This window comes from Lactuca virosa, chromosome 2 (genome assembly GCF_052849685.1).
Source record: "Lactuca virosa cultivar CGN04683 chromosome 2, Lactuca_virosa_CGN04683_v6, whole genome shotgun sequence".
Taxonomy (NCBI): Eukaryota; Viridiplantae; Streptophyta; class Magnoliopsida; order Asterales; family Asteraceae; genus Lactuca; species Lactuca virosa.
In genome coordinates, this window is record NC_136427.1 from 194,085,157 (window position 1) to 194,107,564 (window position 22,408).

At 39.0% G+C, this 22,408-nt stretch overlaps 2 protein-coding genes across 2 annotated transcripts; one reads left to right on the forward strand and one right to left on the reverse strand.

The window, feature by feature from the left end:
• The first annotated feature begins 10,544 nt into the window (after positions 1–10,544).
• Positions 10,545–13,474, forward strand: LOC145159949 (ATP-dependent RNA helicase). The gene is made up of 2 exons (XM_079079002.1): positions 10,545–12,986; positions 13,258–13,474. Exons 1-2 carry the CDS (start codon positions 10,732–10,734, stop codon positions 13,307–13,309), a joined length of 2,307 nt encoding a protein of 768 aa, XP_078935128.1. The 5' UTR covers positions 10,545–10,731; the 3' UTR covers positions 13,310–13,474.
• Positions 13,475–16,195: 2,721 nt separating this feature from the next.
• On the reverse strand, positions 16,196–20,512 carry LOC145159950 (uncharacterized). The gene is made up of 18 exons (XM_079079003.1): positions 20,210–20,512; positions 19,430–19,651; positions 19,265–19,360; positions 19,131–19,183; positions 18,947–19,043; positions 18,801–18,874; positions 18,574–18,691; positions 18,385–18,495; positions 18,216–18,292; positions 18,070–18,136; positions 17,899–17,964; positions 17,683–17,790; positions 17,457–17,587; positions 17,275–17,341; positions 17,128–17,195; positions 16,946–17,045; positions 16,810–16,880; positions 16,196–16,728 (listed from the first exon to the last, which is right to left on the reverse strand). Exons 1-18 carry the CDS (start codon positions 20,357–20,359, stop codon positions 16,356–16,358), a joined length of 2,049 nt encoding a protein of 682 aa, XP_078935129.1. The 5' UTR covers positions 20,360–20,512; the 3' UTR covers positions 16,196–16,355.
• Between the last annotated feature and the right edge of the window lie 1,896 nt (positions 20,513–22,408).

A 22,408-nucleotide genomic window follows, 5' to 3' on the forward strand; every position in this document is an offset into this window, starting at 1 on the left:
CAAGTGTGATTTCTGGTTGCGAGAGGTCCAGTTCTTGGGGCATCTCGTTAATCAGAAGGGGATATTGGTCGATCCGGCCAAGATTGAGGTGGTTATGAGTTGGGAGGTGCCTAGATCTCCCACCGAGATCAGGAGTTTTCTGGGATTGGCCGGCTACTATCGGAGATTTATCAGAGATTTCTCCAAGATCGTCGTGCCACTCACCAGGTTGACCCGGAAGGGTGTTGCTTTTTCATGGGGTCCGGAGCAGCAGACCTCGTTTGAGACACTTCGCCAGAGATTATGCGAAGCCCCTGTGTTAACCCTCCCGGAGGGGATGGAGGATTTTGTGGTGTATTGTGACGCATCGATATCGGGGTTGGGTGCGGTGCTTATGCAGAGAGGGCATGTGATAGCGTATGCATCGAGGCAACTGAAGCCTCATGAGACGAGATATCCCACCCACGATCTGGAGTTGGGGGCAGTGGTGTTCGCCCTCAAGATATGGCGTCATTATTTGTATGGGGTTCGGTGTACCATATACACGGACCATAAGAGTTTGAAGTATCTGATGGATCAGCCCCTCCTGAATATGCGACAGAGGAGATGGTTGGATGTGGTAAAGGATTATGATTGTGAGATCCTGTACCACCCGGGCAAGGCTAATGTGGTAGCCGATGCGCTGAGCCGTAGGGCGGAGAGTGCCCCGATTCGAGGCACTTGTATGAGATTGACTGTGATGACTCTAGTGTTGGATACCATTCGGGAGGCCCAGGAAGAGGCCGTGATACCGGAGAACCGCAAGAGGGAGCGGGTGATCGGGCAGGTGTCCGAGTTTGTCACCGATAGACGAGGGCTGATGACCTTTCAGGGTCGGATTTGGGTGCCGTATGCAGGAGGGGCACGTACCATTTTGATGGAGGAGGCGCATAGATCGAGGTTCTCGATCCATCCCGGGGCCACGAAGATGTATTTGGACCTGAAGAAAGATTATTGGTGGCCCTGTATGAAGAGGGATGTCGCGTGGTTTGTCGAGAGGTGCTTGACCTGTCGTAAGGTTAAGGCCGAGCATCAGCGTCCGCATGGCAAGTTGCAGCCGCTCGAGGTTCCCCAGTGGAAGTGGGAACAGATTTCCATGGATTTCATCACCAAATTGTCGAGGACCGCGAGGGGTGTCGATGCAATTTGGGTGATCGTCGACTGGCTGACGAAGAGTGCACATTTTCTTGCTATCAGTGAGAGCTCTTATGCCGAGAGGTTGGCAGAGTTGTATGTGAGGGAGGTGGTATCGCGTCATGGGGTACCGACCTCGATCGTGTCAGATCGAGATGTACGTTTCACTTCCAGGTTCTGGAAGAAATTCCACGAGGAGTTGGGTACGAGGTTGCATTTCAGTACCGCCTACCACCCCCAGACGGACGGACAAAGTGAGCGGACGATCCAGACGCTCGAGGACATGCTTCGAGCATGTGTGTTGGACTTCGGGGGAAGCTGGGACACGTATCTACCATTGGCTAAGTTTTCCTACAACAACAGCCACCATTCTAGTATTAGGATGCCTCCCTTCGAGTTGTTGTATGGTAGGAGGTGTCGGACTCCCATTTGTTGGGGAGAGGTGGGGCAACGTGTGATGGGTAGCACTGAAATAGTGCTGTAGACGACAGAGCAGATACATCAGGTTAGACAGAGGCTACTGACGGCTCAGAGTCGTCAGAAGAGTTACGCGGATCGGTGACGATCCGAGTTGGAGTTCCAGGTGGGGGACTTCATACTCCTGAAAGTATCTCCTTGGAAAGGAGTGATCCGATTCAGGAAGAGGGGCAAGCTGTGGCCCCGGTACATCGGTCCATTCAGGGTGACCACGAGGGTGGGCAAGGTAGCTTATCGGTTAGAGCTACCTGCGGAGCTGAGCCAGATTCATGATACCTTCCACGTGTCTCAGTTGAGGAAGTGTATAGCCGACGAGTCGGCGGTGGTACCACTAGAGGATATTCAGGTGGACGCGAGCCTGAATTATGCTGAAAGACCAATCGCAATTGTGGATCGGAAGATCAAGGTTCTGAGGAACAAGGAGGTGCCCCTGGTTCAGGTTCAGTGGCAACATCGGAGGGGGTCTGAGCTGACTTGGGAGACAGAGTCAGAGATGCGGGAGCAGCATCCGGAGTTGTTTGCAGCATGAGACTTCGAGGGCGAAGTCTGGTTCTAGTGGGGGAGAATTGTAACATCCCGAAATTCAGGTACAACTATTTAACCCTTCTTCTTTTCCAAGTTGTCAAGTTAAGTCCCTATATGTAAAGATGCTAGGTATGTGAGTATGCTGGGCGTACCGAGGAGTACGTTGCGCGTACTCGCACGCTTAATATGGACGCGGACTCATCCGGGTATGCTGGGCGTACCCAAGGTTACGCCGGGCGTAACCGGCCTAGATGCAAACCCTAAATCTTAGACTTGTACACTATATAAGGAATGCTATGGCCTCATCCTCAGCCACCATTTCACAGAGAGAAACCCTAAGAGAGCATTTCCTTCTTTCTAAAGCTAGTGTGTGTGTTCTTGAGCTAGAAAGTGCCTTTGTGTATTAGTAAAGAAGAAGAGAAGGTTCTTGTGGAGGCTAGAAGTTGGAGTACCAGCTTAGATCTGAGTTCTACAGAGGAAGGAGCTTCACTTGGAGGTATAAAGCTCAAAGCTTTCCTTGTTATTTTTGTTTTATGTTCCATGGACCAACTTTTAGGGTTTTTGGTCCCAAGGTGGAGACTTTATGAGCAAAGGGTCTCCATTGACCTAGATCTACCATATTTCAGAGTATTATGAGTTGTATGTTCATAAAAATCCAATCTTGGACATTGAGATTAAGTCATGCATGAGATTAGGGATTAATGAGAAAAGAGGAAAGATGTTTGGAGGGATTGGTGACCTTTACAGCCATGCAAAGGCTTAAAGGTTTCAACTTTATGGATTAAGAAGTATTAGAATGGCCAGATCTGAAATATGGGATTATGTCTTAACTGTTTAAGACCTAAAATGAAGAAAGAAGGAAACTGGGATTTACGCCGGGCGTAATTCCAGTACACGCCGCGTAGGGGGTCGCGTTCCCCAATTCTGGATTGCTGGTGTACGCCCCGCTTACAGGAGTTGGTACGCCCCGCGTACTGTTTGCTGTTGACTTTTGTTGACTTTTAGGGTTTTGGTCAACATGTGGACTTTTGGGTCAAGGAGGGGTAAAATGGTCTTTTACCCTTCTGTGAGATTGTAGGAAGGAATGTAGTCTAGCCTTGAGAGCCGTTAATGATTTGAAATAATTACCTTATGTGATTAGGCGGGGCTAGTTCGTTGTTTCGAGATTCAGGGATATCGAGCACGTGAGTTCTAGACATCTTACGAGGTGAGTCTTCTCACTATACTGTACCTGGAAGGGTACCTATGTGTGACCGGAAGGTCTTGTATGCTATGAGATGCATGTGCTATATGCGGTTATATGATATGTATGTGCTATATGCAGTTATATGATATGTATGTGCTATATGCAGTTATGTGATATGTATGTGCTATGTATGTTATGTATGGTATGGACCGGAAGGTCAAGATGGTATGGACCGGAAGGTCAAGATGGCATGGACCGGAAGGTCAAGATGGTATGGACCGGAAGGTCAAGATGGCATGGACCGGAAGGTCAAGAGGTTACGGACCGGAAGGTCGATACGGGTAGGACCGGAAGGTCTACCGGGATTTGGGACGGAAGTCCCCTGAGACACATGGATCGGAAGATCCCATAGAGTATGGCCTGGAAAGGCGTATGTGGGGTATGTGGTATTTTGTGGAACTCACTAAGCATTTATGCTTACAGTTGTTATGATATGTGTTTCAGGTACTAGCGAGGATCGCGGGAAGGCGCCGGCGTGATCCGTACACACTTGCGGACTTTATGTCATTGAGATTCTGGGAATATGTTTTGTATTGATACAGTGATACATTATGTTTTGTGATTACCATGTGAATGAAAGTATGTTTTAAAAATGAAAAATTGTTTTGAAAAATTACGTCGTTACATGACAACCATGGACTATTCTAGATGGACTGTGGAACACTAGCAGGCCCGCAACCTGTAGGTGTAATGAACTATATGTTCATTTGGAGTACTCTAAAAACCCACTGACATGTATGACAGGGGTGAATACTGTCAATAATATTGTCAATAAATAAGAGCTATGAATTTAGCCCCTGTTGTATAAACCCTGGTGATGGTGTGACCTTGTGCCTATTCCTTAGGATGAATCCTTAGGAAGGAGTGATAGTTGAATCTTAGGGTAAACCCTTAAGAAATTAATAAGATAATGGGGTTGGGGTAATTTGGTTGATTGATTGATGTTTAAGTACAATAAATTTATTTATTGTGGGTTAAAAATCCTATATGTTCACCAGGCTTCCAAGCCTGACCCACTCAGCTTTTTATGATTACAGGTAGAGGACCCCGAGCATAGTCGGATGATGATGATGAGTGATTTATGGATTATAGGCCAATAGTTATAAATAACTGTTGTAAGGCTTATAATGTCTTGTTTATGCTTTTGATCTGTATCGGAACATGACATCCCGAGGTTTTAATATAAAAGGAAATTATATATTTCTTAAAGAAAGGTTTTGATAAACTTTTATCATATGTTGTTTTGGGGACCAATTCTGCAACATCTTTTAAAAAGATTCTCTGATTTTATTTTAAAAAGCATAAATTAAATCGGTCTTTTCTGGCCGAGAAATTACGGGATGTCACACGTATCTACCACATTTTCCAAATTACCCGCACACCCGTGATGAATGTACCACCGAGCACTGGCAACTAACAACCCTCCATCTATCAATCCACAAACCCTCAGAGTCGAGCACACCCCCAACCAAAAACTCGAACTGAACTCAATACATGACTAGAATTCCAACCTGGTTCCCCAACTTCCGCTATCAAGCACCAATAATACGTGATACATATGCCAGGGAGTTTTACCAAACTCCCAACTCACACAACCTCCAAATCAAACAGCCACTTGGGTTGTCTTCCTTCCTGACCACAATGCAAAACTTAACCCATTTTTAACACCGCTCCTGCTTCTGTATCTCGGGACGATTCTCCCCCACTTAGATTCGACTAAGTCTTCACAATACATGAAAATTGGAGAATTCCCAATCTTTTCACTTTCCAGCGATCGATCTGATAACAACCAACTCTTCTAACTAGCGCTCCATTACAAGACAATCCCAATTGACCACACACTTCTAAGAACCAGATGAACACTTCCCGAATCCCAGTGAAACCGACAATCACTAATGCTTGAATGATCCCACACTCAATCCTGAGGACCAGAAGACATATACTCCAACTAATACCTCAGCAACGAGCTACTTCGTTTGGCGCCTTCATCTGTCAACCAATAACGGTTACTAAAACCACTGATTCCTGACAATGCCGAATAACCATCATGTGGAACTCTGTCCGCAGACCTCCCACGTGATACCCCTTTTCCAAGGTGCTCCTAAACAAGTCTCTCGCTCAAATGTTCACAGCTGAACTGCAGTAGCTGAAGCAACCTCTTCCCTAAACCGGGCTACAAAATATTCCCAAGACATAATCTATAATCCCAAAATAGCAATAGGTCGCACAATCGATCCTTACCACCTGATACAAGAGATCCAAGGCAAACCGGACCTCACAAAATACTTATGCCACATCGACCCACCTGCGCTGAAATAATATCGCCAATCCCTGCAACCAACTGACACCGAGCTGGAATACAGCCCGATCTTGGGGTCACAAGCCTGCTCACTCCTTCGAGCTCGAAAAACTGAAAGGGCACAACCCTTGCCCTTAGGTGATAAAATTCTAATCAACCACTCTACTTCCCATCTTCTAATGAATCCCTGAACTCTAATCACCTACAATCCTTTGATAATAAATTTCTCCTGACACCTCTAATGGCCTAACAACTCATGAAACTCCGCAACACATAGATCAGACAGAACTGGCAACTAACCCAAAATTACTGTTTATCCATACTTAACAATATTCCAAGACAAAATAAATACCGATCACGGACGACTTGACCACAATATTATTACAGAATGGGGTTTTCCAATTACATACCAGAGACTTCTTGCGGCTCAACCTTGACCTCCTGAGGAACGATAATTGCTGGAATCTGAATTCCTTCCGTCCTCAACGTAGGACAGCTGGACCTGAAATGACCTGGCTGGTGACAGTGAAAGCATATCTGACCTTTCTTACAATCCTGTTGCACATTCCCTCTCTCCCCGCACTTGTATCACTTGAATTTGTGACAAGCAAATCCGTGGGTTCCCCCACACTTGCCACACACCTCCTGGCCCTCCTGACTTCCAGTACTTAGGTCATTTGTCTCCAACTCTTCGTCCTCTGCTGAAAAGTCCCTCCTCCTCTTTCCTAGTTGTGACCCATCCACCGGCACTCCCCCAGTAGTCATCCCGGTAGCAACATATCTCACAGATTGCAACGCTGCAACTTGCCCCTCGAACTTGGCGATCACCCTGGCGGTGACCCGGTCTACGACCCGAATAATTCTTCTCACAAAATCTGAGAAACCTCCACGGAAATCATCTCCCGTATCTGATCGACGGACAATACTGGCCTACCCTGGCCGCTCGCTCCCGATCCTGATCCGGATCCCGCCTCAAATCGATTTGCCACCACCATACTGAACATATACCAGGAAGATATCAGATAATCCGCATACACGACGGGGAACCTACTCCCAACCGAACCCTCGGGGTTGTGACTTCCTTGACACGCGTATGGGTCATGTGCTTTCAGTAGTACGGGCTCATACTACCTTCCACACCTACCCATATTTGTCTCAAGTATCACCACAACACCCTACAATATACATATACATAGCGAGCGTTAAGTCCTCACCCCTAGAGGAATGATAAATATCTCATAATTGGCCTCCCGACCTCTCACTACCCACCCATCCACCAACTGCCACACGACCCTCCATTGGTGCCAGTTAACTATTGCATGAATACAATCACATACCGTACGGCTTAAACAATCTTAGACTAAAAGATTTAATCCCACAACGGTTGGACTCAGACAATAGTTGCGCAGCAGGACCAAATCACTTACCCTAAGACCATTTAACCCATGTAGCATGTGACTTAGAGTATTCACCCAATAGTTAGTTCACACGCGAAAGAGTCACAAACAATCAATGAGGTACTCTACATAAGATAAGGCATCAAAGATCAGACAATTCTATCATACGATTCCTGAGGATCCCTATATTATTACTAGCATGCTGTTCTAACATATCACATAATCAAATAACTGTATGGCATTTTGGGGTCTACTTACTGGCTCCGACTGATCGTACACCCTGCATCCTCTTTTACTTATTTTGAAAAACCATTTTAGAAATCATTTGAAAACCTTTCCTTGATTTGAGACTGGATTCACACGCATGTTCCTCCAATTCACTCAAACCAAGGCTCTGATACCAACTTGTAACACCTAAAAATTCAAGCCAATTTAAAACTTTTTAAACAACCCAAAACCATTAGTTATTACAAACTTGTTTTCCAAAATGTATAATATCAGAGTGTCCCAGAAACAATAACATAAATACGAGGATCTGTACGATCACACCTTCGCCTTGTCGCGATCCCCTGATGTACCTGAAACAATAAACTGAAACTGTAAGCCCGAGAGCTTAGTGAGTTCCCCCAAAATACCGATACACTGCACATAACACATATATGAACAACAGCATGTATTGGGTCCACGGCTTTACAGACTGGATTACCCCCTGGGCCCACAGTGTGAGTCTGGATTGCCTTACGGGCCCACAACTCACATCTGGCTTGTCATCGAGCCCACGGTACGAGTCTCCCTTAGCCCGTAACTGGAATGCTCCCGAGCCCACAGTACGAGTCTCCCTTAGCCCGTAACTGGAATGCTCCTAGGGTTTGTTGGCTACCGCACGGAGCAGTACAACCTCAACCCATCCCACATAACATATAACATACAACATCACCACTGAGCATGCAATAAGCATATAACATCACAGGTAGTCCTACAGGTCTACCTAACTGGCATAACCACTAGCTTGCAACACTAACTCATACTCAACATCTAACACTACTAGGATAACATATCCAATGGGCCGGCCTTGGTGCCTTAGACCCCTTAGTATAGTGAGGATAACTCACCTCGCACTGTCGACTCGAAGATAAACTCAAGCTCTTGGATTGCCGGTACAACTCCACCACCTGAATGCACCTTAGAACCATGCTTGTAAATTTCTAATCTCCCAAAATGCCCCAGAAGTCCAATAGTCAACCCTTGGTCAAAGTCAAAGTCAACAGTCCATGTTGACCTCAACTCGTCGAGTACAACCAACCACTCGTCGAGTTCCTACGTGTCCAAAGGTTGGGAAAACCCTAGCCGACTCGCCGAGTCATTCGACTGACTCGCCGAGCCCAAGGCAATCTTCATCGGACTCGCCGAGTTGTTTAACCAACTCGTCGAGTACAGGACCATCTTCATGTGGCTCGCCGAGTTGACTATGCAACTCGTCGAGTCCCTTCAGACCTTCATCCACACAGGTACTTTTAAGCCATGCAACGACTCCATATTGCAGATCCAAGCTTTTAAGGCATGTTTATCACATAAAGTTGCAAACTTTACGTGCATGCAAGGCCCTAGAGACTCTAAATGACCAATCTAAGCTTCTAATGGAGCTTTACACCTTAGGAGAGTCTCATTCTTGCAAAAGCTAGAAACTTTATGGACTTAGAGACCCAAGAGAGTTCAGATCTGAGGTTGCAACCTCAGATCTTAGCTCAAACACAAGAAAGGCTTCCTAATAAGCTATAAAAGCCCTAAAATCCACCCAAAATAGATCTAGAATGAAAAGGGGTTTCGGATAACAACCTAATAACTTCCCAAAAGATGCCCACTAAAGTAGATCTTGATTCCCACGAGTTCCTTGCTTCAATCCCCTTGTTTTCCCCAAGCTCTTCTCCCCAAGAATCCTCTTCCAAAGCTTAAAACACAATGGAGTACACACACATGTATTAGGGTTTTGCTGAGTTCTCAAGGGACTTTAAAGAGGCTGAAGGAGGCTTATGATTCTTTAAATAGGGTGCAAAACCCTGGGATTTAGGGTTTCATCTACCAACTCCTACTCGTCGAGTCCCTTCTTTGACTCGGCGAGTAGGTCACTAAAACACGTGGACCAACCCGCTGCTACTCGACAAGTATGACAACCAACTCGTCGAGTAGGCCTTGAAATCAAGAAAATCTTATATCAAAATCAGCACCTGAGAATCGGGGCGTTACAGTAATGTATATTTTAGTTTGTACACATTTAGTCCTTAATGTTTTTGTACATATTTAGTCTTTATGATCGGTTTCTTCAAATTTTGCTCACGATATACTACATGAAACAATCATTAATGAGGTGTTCTTATACGTGACTCGTCCTTCACTTATATCAGTAACCTAATTTACAAATCGGTCAAATAGTATTGGTGTCCTAGTTTTCTCCAAGTAGAATATGTCTTCGTCTTCGGTTTCATCTATCTCCATAGCAGACAACAAGATTCTTTATCTTAGAAGTGCATATTTGAGTTAGGAGGAAGCAATCACAAAGAATCTTGTTGTCTGCCATGGAGATCGATTAAACTTTTCGCCAGTGTGTTCTTTTGTCTTGGAAGTGCAAATTCTTTTAGCGTCTTCCTTAATTCTTTTTGTCTTGGAAGTGCAAATTCGAGTTAAGAGGAAACAATCACAAAAAAAAATCTTATTGTCTGCTATGGAGATAGATGAAACAAAAACAAAGACATCTGTTGCTTGGAGAAAACTATGACACCAACCTATTGACCCATGTTCAAATCCTGGCACCACTCAGCCCTTGTGGCCATGGAGGTTCACCTGCAGTCACTCCAGGGCATGAGGCAAAGCCTCATGTTTGCAGCGGGGGATTAGTCGGTGCGCAAAAGCTGACCCGAAAACCCTCGTTAGGGAAGTTCCCTTTCCAAAAAACATATTTTGACTGATTTTTGAATTAGGTTACTAATACAAGCGAATGATGATCTACATATGAGAACATCTCATTAATGATTGTCTCATGTAGGATGTCATGAGTAAAATCTGAAAAAAATTGGTTATAAGGACTAAATATGTACAACAACATTAAGGACCAAATGTGTATAAACTGAAAAAATATATTACCCTATTAAGTCATTTTTTTCGGTTTAACCTGAAGTAGTTGGTTGTGAGTAAGGACTAAATGTGAAAAAAAAAACAAGTTAAATAGTCAAATGTGAATAAAAAAAACAAGTTAAATGGTCGTGAAAAAAAAAATCTCGATGACCAAATGTATACAAATCAAAAGATAGATTATTGTTTTAAGTCATTATCTTAAACTAAACTTAATGAAATTTATAAACCTTCCTACAAAAAAAAAAAAAAAAAAAAAAAAAAAAAAAAAAAAACTAATTCACTATTGCCGATACGCCAACGGTTGTGGTTGCATTAGGGTTTTAGTTAACCGACCCATTTTCATCCTTCTAGGGTTCTAGTAGTAACCATTCCTTTCCCTCCGTTTCACCTCTTTCTCAATTCACCACAATTTTGATTTCTCATTACCTTCGTATATTATGTATCTTAGTATCTATCTTCATTCTTCAGTTGTGCATATTATGTAATGCTATTGCTCTTTAATCGCAATGGCAAGAAATCCTGCAACACGCCTTCTCCGCATTTGTTCATCCCAATTTAAGGTCAGATATATCTCATCTTCTTATCGGTTTACTTTATCATGCAATGAATTTCATAATCCATCGACCCAAATGCACCAATCGGTTGGTTTCACTAACCCCGAAAGAACCCAGCTCAATAAATGTTCCTCTTCCTCTTCCGGTTTAGATTTTAGGGTTCTTAATTTCAACAAGAGGTTGTATTGTACACCCAATGAAATAGGAAATTCTAGTTCTAGTTTACAATCTACAGAGCCTATTTCATCAGAACATGGTGACGGTAACAAAAGCAAAGATCAAGCATCTGCGTCAACAATCGAGGGATCTAAACATGTTTCAGCTCTCGACCCTGAAGAAATTTACCGTCGGCTTCGTGATGCCCCCATTTCGATAAAATTAGGGCTAGAAGAATGCGAGGAACTTTCAGAAATCTTCCGCTGCTTTGCAAGTTCTGGTTGGGCTTCAAACCAAGCTCTAGCTATCTACATCGGTGCGTCCTTTTTCCCAACTGCTGCTCATCAATTCCGAAACTTTTTCTTCAAGAAATGTGATCGTGATATTGTCGATCACTTGTTATCTCTGGGCCCTGGTATCGAATCCGACAAATTTCTTTTCCCAATCTTCGTTGAATACGCTCTAGAACAGTATCCAGATGAAATCAAAAAGTTCAGAAGCATGATTTCCTCTGCAGACTTAACAAAACCCGAAACCTGGTTCCCATTCGCTAGAGCCATCAAACGCAAAATCATCTACCATTGTGGCCCAACCAACAGTGGTAAAACCTACAACGCATTACAAAGATTCATGGAAGCAAAAAAGGGTATCTATTGTAGCCCACTTCGCCTTCTAGCCATGGAAGTTTTCGATAAAGTAAACTCACTAGGTGTCTACTGTAGCCTCCTCACAGGTCAAGAAAAGAAGTATGTCCCATTTGGAAATCACACTGCTTGCACTGTAGAAATGGTGTCCACAGAAGAATTATACGAAGTAGCAGTGATAGATGAAATCCAAATGATGTCAGATTTATACAGAGGATACGCATGGACACGCGCTTTATTAGGTTTACAAGCTGATGAAATCCATCTATGTGGAGACCCAAGTGTTCTACAAATTGTAAGAAAAATCTGTAAAGAAACAGGAGACGAATTAATCGAAAACCATTATGAAAGATTCAAACCTTTAGTAGTTGAAGCTAAAACCTTATTAGGTGATATAAAAAACGTTCGTTCAGGTGATTGTGTAGTTGCATTTTCAAGACGTGAGATTTTCGAAGTGAAATTAGCAATCGAAAAACATACAACCCATAAATGTTGTGTTATTTACGGAGCATTGCCACCAGAGACACGTAGACATCAAGCTAATCTTTTCAATGAACAAGGTAATGAGTATGATATATTAGTAGCAAGTGATGCAGTTGGAATGGGGTTAAATTTAAACATAAGAAGAATCGTTTTCTACTCTCTTTCAAAATACAACGGGGACAAAATCGTCCCGGTCCCACCTTCACAAGTGAAGCAAATAGCCGGGCGGGCGGGTCGAAGAGGAAGTATATATCCAGATGGACTTACAACCACTTTACATTTAGATGATTTAGATTACTTAATCGAATGTTTACAAAAAAATTTCGATGAAATTACCAAAGTAGGCCTCTTCCCGTTTTTCGAACAAGTCGAATTATTCGCAGGACAAATTTCCGACATTACATTTTCGCAACTTTTACAAAAATTCAGTGAGAATTGTCGATTAGATGGGTGTTACTTTTTATGTAAACATGATCATATAAAGAAAGTTGCTAACATGTTGGAGAAAGTTGAAGGGTTATCTTTGGAAGATCGGTTTAATTTCTGTTTTGCCCCTGTGAATATACGGGACCCGAAAGCGATGTATCATTTGTTGAGATTTGCTCAGTCGTATTCTATGAATGTTCCTGTGAGTTTGGCTATGGGGGTTCCTAAGTTTTCTGCTAGAAATGATATGGAGTTGTTGGATTTGGAAAGTAAGCATCAAGTTGTGTCAATGTATTTGTGGTTATCGAATCATTTTAAGGAGGAGAGTTTTCCGTATGTGAAGAAGGCGGAAGGAATGGCATCGGATATTGCGGAGTTGTTGGGGGAATCGCTGATTAAGGCGGATTGGAAACCGGAATCAAGGAATCAAGGGAAGAAGGGGGAGGATAGGGAGGAGGGGTATCAGAGGCCGAGATCTTTGGTTAAGATGCAAGACAAGTAAGATATTTTGGAGTAAATTACGTTTTTGGTCCTTGAGTTTAGTTGATTTACGAAAATTTGGTACTATAAAGTTTTCACCTGCAATCTTGGTCCTCATTTGAGGTTTATGTAACGTTTTTAGTCCCTGTTTCAAGTTTGATGAGTATTTTGGGACCAAAATTGAAAAGATCAGCTATACTCGGGGACCAAAAATGTAGTTTAACATAACTGTTTTTTATTGTTATTGTCTATTTTTGTTTAATTTGTAACTTGTGTGATTTTGGTGCAGGAAAAGGCAAGAAAAAGAAAATTCAGGGTCTGTAGAGAAGGTAACTGTATAAGATGTGGACAAAAGAAGTGAGGTGATGATTCATATAAGATCTAAAACTTTATTTTTTATTTTATTGTAGTATTAGTTATTGGAATGGGCTTAGTGTTAAAATGAGATATGATGTGATGTTTACAATTTAATAGTTATTCTTGTTAAATTTTGGTAGATTTAGATATTTGTTTGTAACTCCCCAAATTTTGGCCCCCAAAATGCGAATAGTTATCAAGAATACTTTGTGCTATGAAAGCAATTACAAATCTTGAATGGGTATAACATTGCAATTTTTTACACTAAATGGTAATTTAAAAGTTAAATTGATGAGGAAAAGCATGTAAACATGTTGCCTTGCCTTTTGATATAGTTTGCTCTAAAAATATAACGAATGAAATAAGAAACAAAATAAGTTACTCATATTGGTAGTGAAATAAATGTTAGTATGTTATCATTATTGGTAAAAGATATAGTAGCATTATTATGGGTAAAAATATATAAGTACATTGTTATTATGGGTAAAATAGTATATGCATGTTATTATGGATCAAAATAAAATACATTGTCCATATTGGAAGCAAGAGAAAAGTGTGTTGCTATTCTCTGCAATTTGCCATTTTTAACAAGTGAAATAGTAACAAATTACATCAAGAGCAAACTAAGCTAGATTGGATAATGGAAAAAGTAAATCTTTCATATGCACTTTGAAACATGACATTTTATATATTTATATTTTTGCAACAAGCCAACAGAACAATCATTGTTGCAACTGTCATATATACAAGAGTACTCCTTAAATTACAAAAATTATAAACCATGAATCAATGTCAAAGCTACCATTTATGAGCGTAAACATTTGCATTACAACTTATACGCCAACCATTTCCTTCGCTCTTTCTTTTCTCAACCCCAACAAAGAATTCGAAAACTAGAATATTATAAAACTTCCAAAAATTACTCACTTCTTAAACAAGCACTACACTGTGCCATAATCTTTGAAGTCCTCGTGAGAGCATCTGTCATAAAAATTATTCACAACAAAACCAAAAGGGGCCCCACTTAACTTCTCAGAACTCTCGGTCTTTTTTAAGAATACAAAATATTTTAAAAGCGGACATCATGCTATTAGCATTTTATCTGCATCTTCTCGAGCGGAATGGCTTTGCTTTCTTGGGGATGAACTTGCAGACTCAACTCTGAGCTCCATCTACATCTATGTCAACAGCATCAACCAGGACTAGGTCATCATAAGAGCAAACTAGGCAATGGCTTCCATGAGAACAAATTTAAAATAGGTTCTTCTCAAAGCTAAAAAGAGGGCTTTCGGAGACCCAGTTTGTCAACTCAACATCTTGACCCCATCAATCATTGCAAGTATCCTTGAGGAGGGTTGTAAGTACCTTCCTACAAACAAAGTGACGTGGTAAAGGCGAATGAGCATTTAGTAACAAAACCCTCTCTTTAACAGCTAACACCATTTTCTTATTGGATAATGAATTAAAAGAGTAATATACTTTTCCATTTGTACACATGTGGTAACTGGGTTTTTTTGTCCATATTTGCCCCTTCAACTTGTTTAATTGTACACATTCAGTCCTTATGACCGACTACTTCTGGCAAACAGAAAAAAAACGACTTAATAGGGTAATATATTTCTCACTTTGTACAAATTTAATCCTTAATATTTTTTTGCACATTAAGTCCTTAATTTTTTATTTTTTATTTTATTATTTTTTATTTTTTTGCAAAATAAGTCTTTGTTTTTTTACACATTCAGTACTTATGACCAGTTTCTTTAAGTTTTTCTCACGGTATCCTAAGTGGGACAATCATTAATGATGTGTTCGTGGCTATTGAGACTTATAGCCACCGCGTCCTTGGCTGCTCAATTGTTTGGTTGCTTAGATCTTGCGGTTTGGACGTCGTAACTTTTTCATGTGATCTCGGATTTTAACGATCTTTATATCCACACATTCATATTTGAGCCTACTACAACTTTCGTTTAGATTATTCATGTTAAAAAGTAATATATTTTTACTTATAACCTTTATATACATGCATTCTTTATAAATGTATGTATGAACGTTTTTTATAAAATCGTAAGTAAAAATATTTTACTTTTTAACGGGAGTAATCTAAAAGAAATTTGTAGTAGACTTAACTATGAACATGTGGATATAAAGGTCGTTAAAATCCGAGATCGTATGAAGAAATTACGACGTTCAGAACGCAAGACTTAAGCCAAACCACCCGAACACATCATTAATGATTGTCCCACGTAGAATACTGTGGGAAAAAACTTAAAGAAATTGATCATAAGTACTAAATATGTACAAAAACAAAGACTTATTTTGCAACAAAAATATATTAAGGACTAAATCTGTACAAAGAGATAAATATATTATCCTATTAAATCATTTTTTCCTGCTTGCGAGGAATAGCCGGTCATAAAGACTGAATGTGTACAGTTAAACAAATTGAAGGGACAAATATGAACAAAAAAAAAAAACTGAACGACCAAATATGTACAAATCAAAAAGTATATTATTCTTGTACGTCATTATCCTTTTTCTTATTTCTGTCATGTCTTTAATAGTAGGTTGGTTACACCCATAACCGAAATGGAAATCGAGTGTTTCGTGGTTCAAAAATACAGAATCATTAGGCCTCCCTCTCTCACTTAGCTTCATGGGTATGGGTAGCATTAAATATAGTTTAGTGCACATATAAACAGAGCGATTGTCAATGTTTGTTACTATTGAGTATCGTTTTCCCTTATATTTATGTAAAACTTTAAACATTTTATCTACTTATAAGCATTAATCAACCATGACATATATAAGCTATGACCCTATGTTACATTGTACAAAAGCTTCTTTAGTCATTCATAAATTACATGAAAAAAGATGCAAACAACGTAATCTAAATCTCCAACAAATCCAAATTCCAGTTATGTTATGTATATACAAACAAAACAAAAACAAAAACAAAAACAAAAAACAAACTCAAATCTTTCTTTAATTTTATGCTTTTATTATAATTATTATTGTAAACCTAAAAACATTCTATTTGCTTAATTCCTTTTCAAGCTCATCAAATTCCCAATCACCTATCTCTTCCTCCGTGTACTCCCGATTCACCTTCCCGAATTCCGATTCCAACCTTTCCAATTCCGACTGCGCGTCCATCCCCTCACCGCTTCCGGAATCACCCTTTCCACCCGGCAACTTCACCTTCACATTCTCATTCGTCTGTGTCTGTGGTTCAGTTTTTTCCTTTGAAGGCAATGTAGTTTCAGTTTCCTTGTTGCTTGTTTCAGCTTCTTCTAATATCTCCTCTGGATTCTCCATTTCTAGATTTGGTCTTTCGATTGAATCAAATTTCACCCTCAACTTTTCAATATTGTCAAAAAGTTCCTTAACTTTTGCATTTTCTATCCTGCAACAAAATTAATATACGTATTATCTTATTAGTTATTACAATTTAAATGGAATTGGGAACTTATTAATATTATTATACCTTGAAGTTTTCCCTTGTTGAGTATAGAATTGTTCTTTCATGTTATCCACCACACTAAATGTTGTAATTATCTGAAATAAAAATAATATCACAAAAAATATAATTATTTTAAAAACAAATTATTATTTTTCGATACCTTGGCTTCATAGTCCAGGTATTCCTCCTCCAGACTTCTTCTAGGATTTATAACTTTGGAATCTTCTTTATCCACATTAGATGGTTTATCTTTATCTGATCTGTAAAATGAAAATAAATAATTAAATAATCATATCATAAAAATTTTAAAAAAACTATATATAATTATTAATTTATAATTACCCTTCACTTAAGCTCTTCAAGTTTTTGACATATTTCTCGATACGATCAACAGAAGGCTTCAATCCTTCCTGTACACAACAAAAATAAATAAAAAATATTACAAATTTAACAATTTTTAAAAATATAAAATATATTTAAAATATATACCTCATAAGCCGAAAGCAACTTAGTGACCAAATCCACAAAATAACTCTCATGTTTTTCCAAATCATCGCTTGAGAAATTAGATTGAAAAAGTACACATCAATATAAAATGTTTCAAGAAATAATATTTATAAAATATAAATAAAGATTTTCATTTTTCAATGATGGAAAATTAAAAAATGTACCTGATTTGCTTCTCTTTAGTTTCTGTATTAGCACGTTGAAGAACCCATGTGTCTTCTAAAAAGTTGACCCAAGTGTTTAAAACATTGACTTCTTGTTTACATGACCCTATGGATTTCACTAGCTCATCTTCCTATATAATAAGAAAATAAAGTTTATTTAAGAGAAAAAAAAATGTAGAATTGATTAAAATGATAATGGAAACAAAACCAAAAAACAAAAAACAACCTTTGTTTTCAAGTGAGCAACAAGCTGATCATTAGCTTCATAAAATTGATCCCTTTCTTCCCTAACATTTTGGAGGCGTCCATTAGCAGCTGCCAATGATATGTTGACCTAAAAAATAAGTCAAACTTATTATTTATTACTTATTTTAATTACCATAACAAATCATTTATATATATTAAATAGATAGATACAATTATAGTTATACAAAGTACAAACCCTTTTTAATTCAGCTTCAAGCTCGTTTCTTTGTTTCTCAAGACCTGCCGCCTCAGCAGCTAACTCCTACAACAGAATCAAAATAGTGAGAAAAACAGATATTAAACAATAACAGTAACATATATTTATTATATTATATAAATGAAGAAAATATTTTCAACTGAAAAATACCTTCTCCATTTCACTAACTTCACCAGCTTTAGACACACGGAAATTTAAAGCCTCCTCTTTCTGAACTCTGCAAAAGTTGTAATCAAAACAACACAATTAAGAACATATTAATGTATAAAAAAATAAATAAATAAATAAATAAATACCTGTTATCAGAAATACGCTTCTCAGCTTTTGTGGAGGAGCTAACAAGAGACTCAGCTAACACTTTCAATTTATCCACCTTGTTTGGAATCAAAAAGACTAACAATTTTAGCAAAACATTTTAAAGATCACTTTCTAAAAGAATAAGAACCAAATGATTAAAAAAACTACTTTTTGATCATGGATCTCAGGAGTTTCTCCACCATAAAGCAACTTCTTTTTCAGTAGAAGGCCTTCTAGTTTAGAACAAACTCGAATATGGGCTAGAGCCTTCTTCAAAGCCTACTAATAAAACATTAAAAAAATTAGATTTTGATTATAAATTATAAATCTTTAACAAAAAAAGACAAGGTTCTTCACCTCTATTGTAGCAATGGTTGCTTCTTTGGAGGCTGTTTCATACCCATCACCAATAAGTTCTCCACCTGCTTCCATTCCTTCAAGCTTCTCCTTCAGTATAGAGGCTTCAGCATCTATTCTGTGAATACCATATGAAGGGCAATAAGGGAATATAATTATATAACTCATTAACTCACCATATTTGCAACTATGTGATAAATCATAAAACAAACATTTTGACTTATTACCTTCGAAGCTCAGCATTGACTTTTAGCCCAGTGATTGCACCTTGTGCAAACTGCAGTAATTCCTCACGTTTGACCTACAAGGAAAAAAGTGAGAAAATGTAAACCTTAAACTTATAAAAGTTGAAGATATTTTATACATGCAGTACCAAAACTTCATCTTTGTAGCTTGAAAAAGCTTTTGCCAAATCTTGAATGCTGCTGACTATGGCATTATGAACTTCTTTTCCTCCAGTAAGACAGCAACTACATAAGAATGAGCATAAGTTGTAGACTTGAAGTAAAGCTAAGAGATTATGTAAAATATAAAATATAAAATATGTAATATCTCACCCGAAAAATTCCAGAAGTAGAGAAACCTCTTCCTCACTTGGTGGTTCAAGAATCTATGAATTGGAATCTTGATTTTAGTTCATGAGAAAGATAAACAAATGTCAATAGATATAACAGAAAGCATTTGTTGTTACCATAGATATTGTGATGCCCTCCAAAGCTTGACTATAGAGAAAAACATCACGAAAGTTCATTGGATCTCCCACCATATCAGAGTCATAATACAGAACCTGTAAATTGGAAGGTATTAATGTTATGGTGGCAAAGAGGGAAAGGTATAAAAAAGCAAATTTACTCACTAGAGATGGCTTTTTCTGATTGTCTTTTACTTCTTCAGGATGATGATTTTGTTCATGATTCTTCTCATCATCTTCAAAAGAACCACCTGATAGTTTATCAGTTTCTTTCAGAGCAGCAAGCCATCTTCTCATTAAGTGTATCCTTTCTGGACCTCTGACAGAAATCGATGCTTCTTCCAATCTTTTAACAGTCAGTTTAAAGCTTTTGAAACTTCGAGCTCCCTGTAATGCTTAGCTTCATCATAAAATCGAAAGAAATAGCTATAGAATAACAGGTCCTTATATGCTTAATGGCTTATATACCACTATTTAAACCCAAATGGAACTCAATGGGTCCAGCCAATTATATTTCAAATTGATAATTGATTCCAATTTATTCACTTTCTTAAAGCATCCAACACAGTAAAGAAAACCCTGTTTCCTCTTTAGCCAACTTAAGAAACTTTAATCCAAGAGTATTTTCAAATGTCCCTGGAAATGATTACGATTTCATTTTGTTGTAGCATGATTCTACAATGACATGCGATAGATGTTTACCAAATGTGATTCCATCTTAATCGCATACAAAACAAATTTGAAACCTAATCAAATTAGCTTTAAATAGAACAAGTTTTGACTATCCAAAATTTGACTTATTTCAGCAACTAGATGACAATAAGTCTATACCAATTCGGTAAACAAACACTCCGATTGTCAGTTCTTAAAATGCAAAGATATTAAAAACCGAAAAAATTGCTAAAAATACCAAAGGGAGATTTAGAAGTTAAGGAAGAGCGTTACGATTCGGTCTTGGAAGATTTTAGCGCCCTCGGCTACCGCTTGACCGGCATGTTGGACCACCGTATCAGCGTAATTCTTGACGGTGCGAGTAAGGTTGTTCTTGTTCCCGACCTCCACGGCCTTGTTGACGGCAGATCTTAACCACGACATTGCTAATGACGGCGATTCGTGTTCACTGCCACAGAGCGTTTGCGAGATGCTGGGATTGGAACTGGTAGAGTGTCAATTTCTAGGGTGTGAAGGGTTTTTGTTTCGGACAGTTGTTTGTGTTTCGTGATCAACGACTATGGAACGCAACCAGGCCGTCGGTGAAGACTTGAATTGGGGGAGTGAGAAACAGTAAATTACAGGTTTAGTCCATTAACTATTATTTTGTCTCATTTTTGACCTATTAATTTTGTTTTTTTACACTTTTTAGTTCATTTGTGTCGATTTGTAATGAATTGGTCCTGACGTAAAGGTTAGGAAAAAGAAAATTGTTTTAAGGAGTTTATATTGAGTAGTGAGGAGGGGAAGAGAGGGAGCTAAAGAAATATACACAAGGAAGTCGAACGAGAGCCGCATAAAGGAGTGGTTATATCAAAGGTCATGGTTAGGGGTGTAACAGAGCCGAGCTAACTTGTGAGATACTCGAGACCGACTCGAAAAATACTCAAAATCAAATCGGCTCAAATCGAGTCGAGCTCGAGCTACTCGAGTACATTATGGAGTCGAGCTCGAGTACAGAAGTACTCGACTCGTGAAACTCGCGACCTTAATCGAGTATTTTTATATTTACGCTTTTACTATTTGTTATTTACATATTATAGAGTCAAGCCAAGTCAAATTCACGAGATTCATTGTATTTTTAGTGTAGTTTAATGTGATTTTATTTATTAGTAGTTAATTGAGTTGAGTCGAGCCGAGATCAAAAGACTCGATTACTTTATCGAGCTCGAGCTTGAAGTTAAGGCTTGAGTCGAGCTCGAGCTTGGAAGTATTCGACTCGGCTCGATTACACCCCTAGTCATGGCATATGAATAAATGTATAGTAGATTGGACACAAAATAAGGGGATTGATATCTACAAGCTTTGTAAAGCTATAGAGAGTTTGAATACATACATAAAAAATGTAATGTTTATTTAGGATGAGAATCGTTTGAGTTCCACGTAAATATAGAGATATTAAAAGGAAATGAGGTAATTATTATAACAATTGAGAATTTCCCGTCACTAATTGTCACTAGATATTAACATCAACCAATAATAATGATAGAACTTTTCATATCGAAGGAAAATATGATCAGTTAAATGATAATAATAGAGTAAAAAATGTGTGACCAAAAAGTTATATCACTTTTTATGATGGTTAGTGTATTTGGAAAGTACAAAACAAAGTTATCTCAATGATATAAGCGTTGCAAAAATCTGACTCTGATTGGAGGAGTTATGATTTTATAGAAGATAAAAACCAACAGCGTTAATAACGCTATTAACGTCAAAATAGCATAAAGAAATCGGTTGAGTTTCGGCTAATGTCGCAAAAAGGAAAATCGTAGTAGCCCATGAGATAAGGACTTTGAAAGGAAAAATGTCAAAAACGGAGTTCGTATGAAGGAGATACAGTTTTCAAAAAAATATAAAATACGGGTTAAAAATAAAAGTTAAAATTTGGCAACACAACCTTAAGGAAAGCTGTAGTACTAGTAGAGAGCTACACAAATGTATAAAAAGGATAAGAAACAAGATTCATATAAGGAAGATATGAATTTTTAAAGAAATTTAAGAGGTGCACGCCAAGTGCGCGCCATGCCTGACGCGCACCTCTGACACGCGGATTCGTCGAGATTAGGGAGACTTGGACCATCAAAAGTGTGACACGTGGCAAGCTCTGGATGGAGTCACGAAACAAGTGCATGACGTGCATGAAGTGCACCGCGCGCACAACCACTATAAATAGAGGTGCTCACTTTCTGATTTTCTCATCCCAAACACTCTCCCAAACCCTCTCTCTATACCTCTCAAGCTGTTTTGGAAGTCCTCTCAATGGCACGAAGCTTCGGGTGCAATGGCCTGGATGCTTCAGAATACACTACTAGAGTGAGTTCACGACCCCTATTTCACTATTTTAAATGTTTTACAGGGGGGATACATGCTTATCAAATGGTTTTATCAAAATATATTTATATCTACAAATATTAAATCATTTTATAAAGCTTA

What these genes read in the sequence shown, in the direction of transcription:
- LOC145159949 (XM_079079002.1), top strand. Translation starts at nt 10,732, where the DNA reads ATGGCAAGAAATCCTGCAACACGCCTTCTCCGCATTTGTTCATCCCAA. An exon ending in TTGGTTAAGATGCAAGACAA is followed by an intron (nt 12,987 to 13,257) that starts GTAAGATATTTT and finishes ATTTTGGTGCAG; the next exon opens with GAAAAGGCAAGAAAAAGAAA.
- LOC145159950 (XM_079079003.1), bottom strand. Translation starts at nt 20,359, where the DNA reads ATGTCGTGGTTAAGATCTGCCGTCAACAAGGCCGTGGAGGTCGGGAAC. An exon ending in AGGGCATCACAATATCTATG is followed by an intron (nt 19,184 to 19,264) that starts GTAACAACAAAT and finishes TCCAATTCATAG; the next exon opens with ATTCTTGAACCACCAAGTGA. An exon ending in CAACAAGGGAAAACTTCAAG is followed by an intron (nt 16,729 to 16,809) that starts GTATAATAATAT and finishes ATTTTGTTGCAG; the next exon opens with GATAGAAAATGCAAAAGTTA.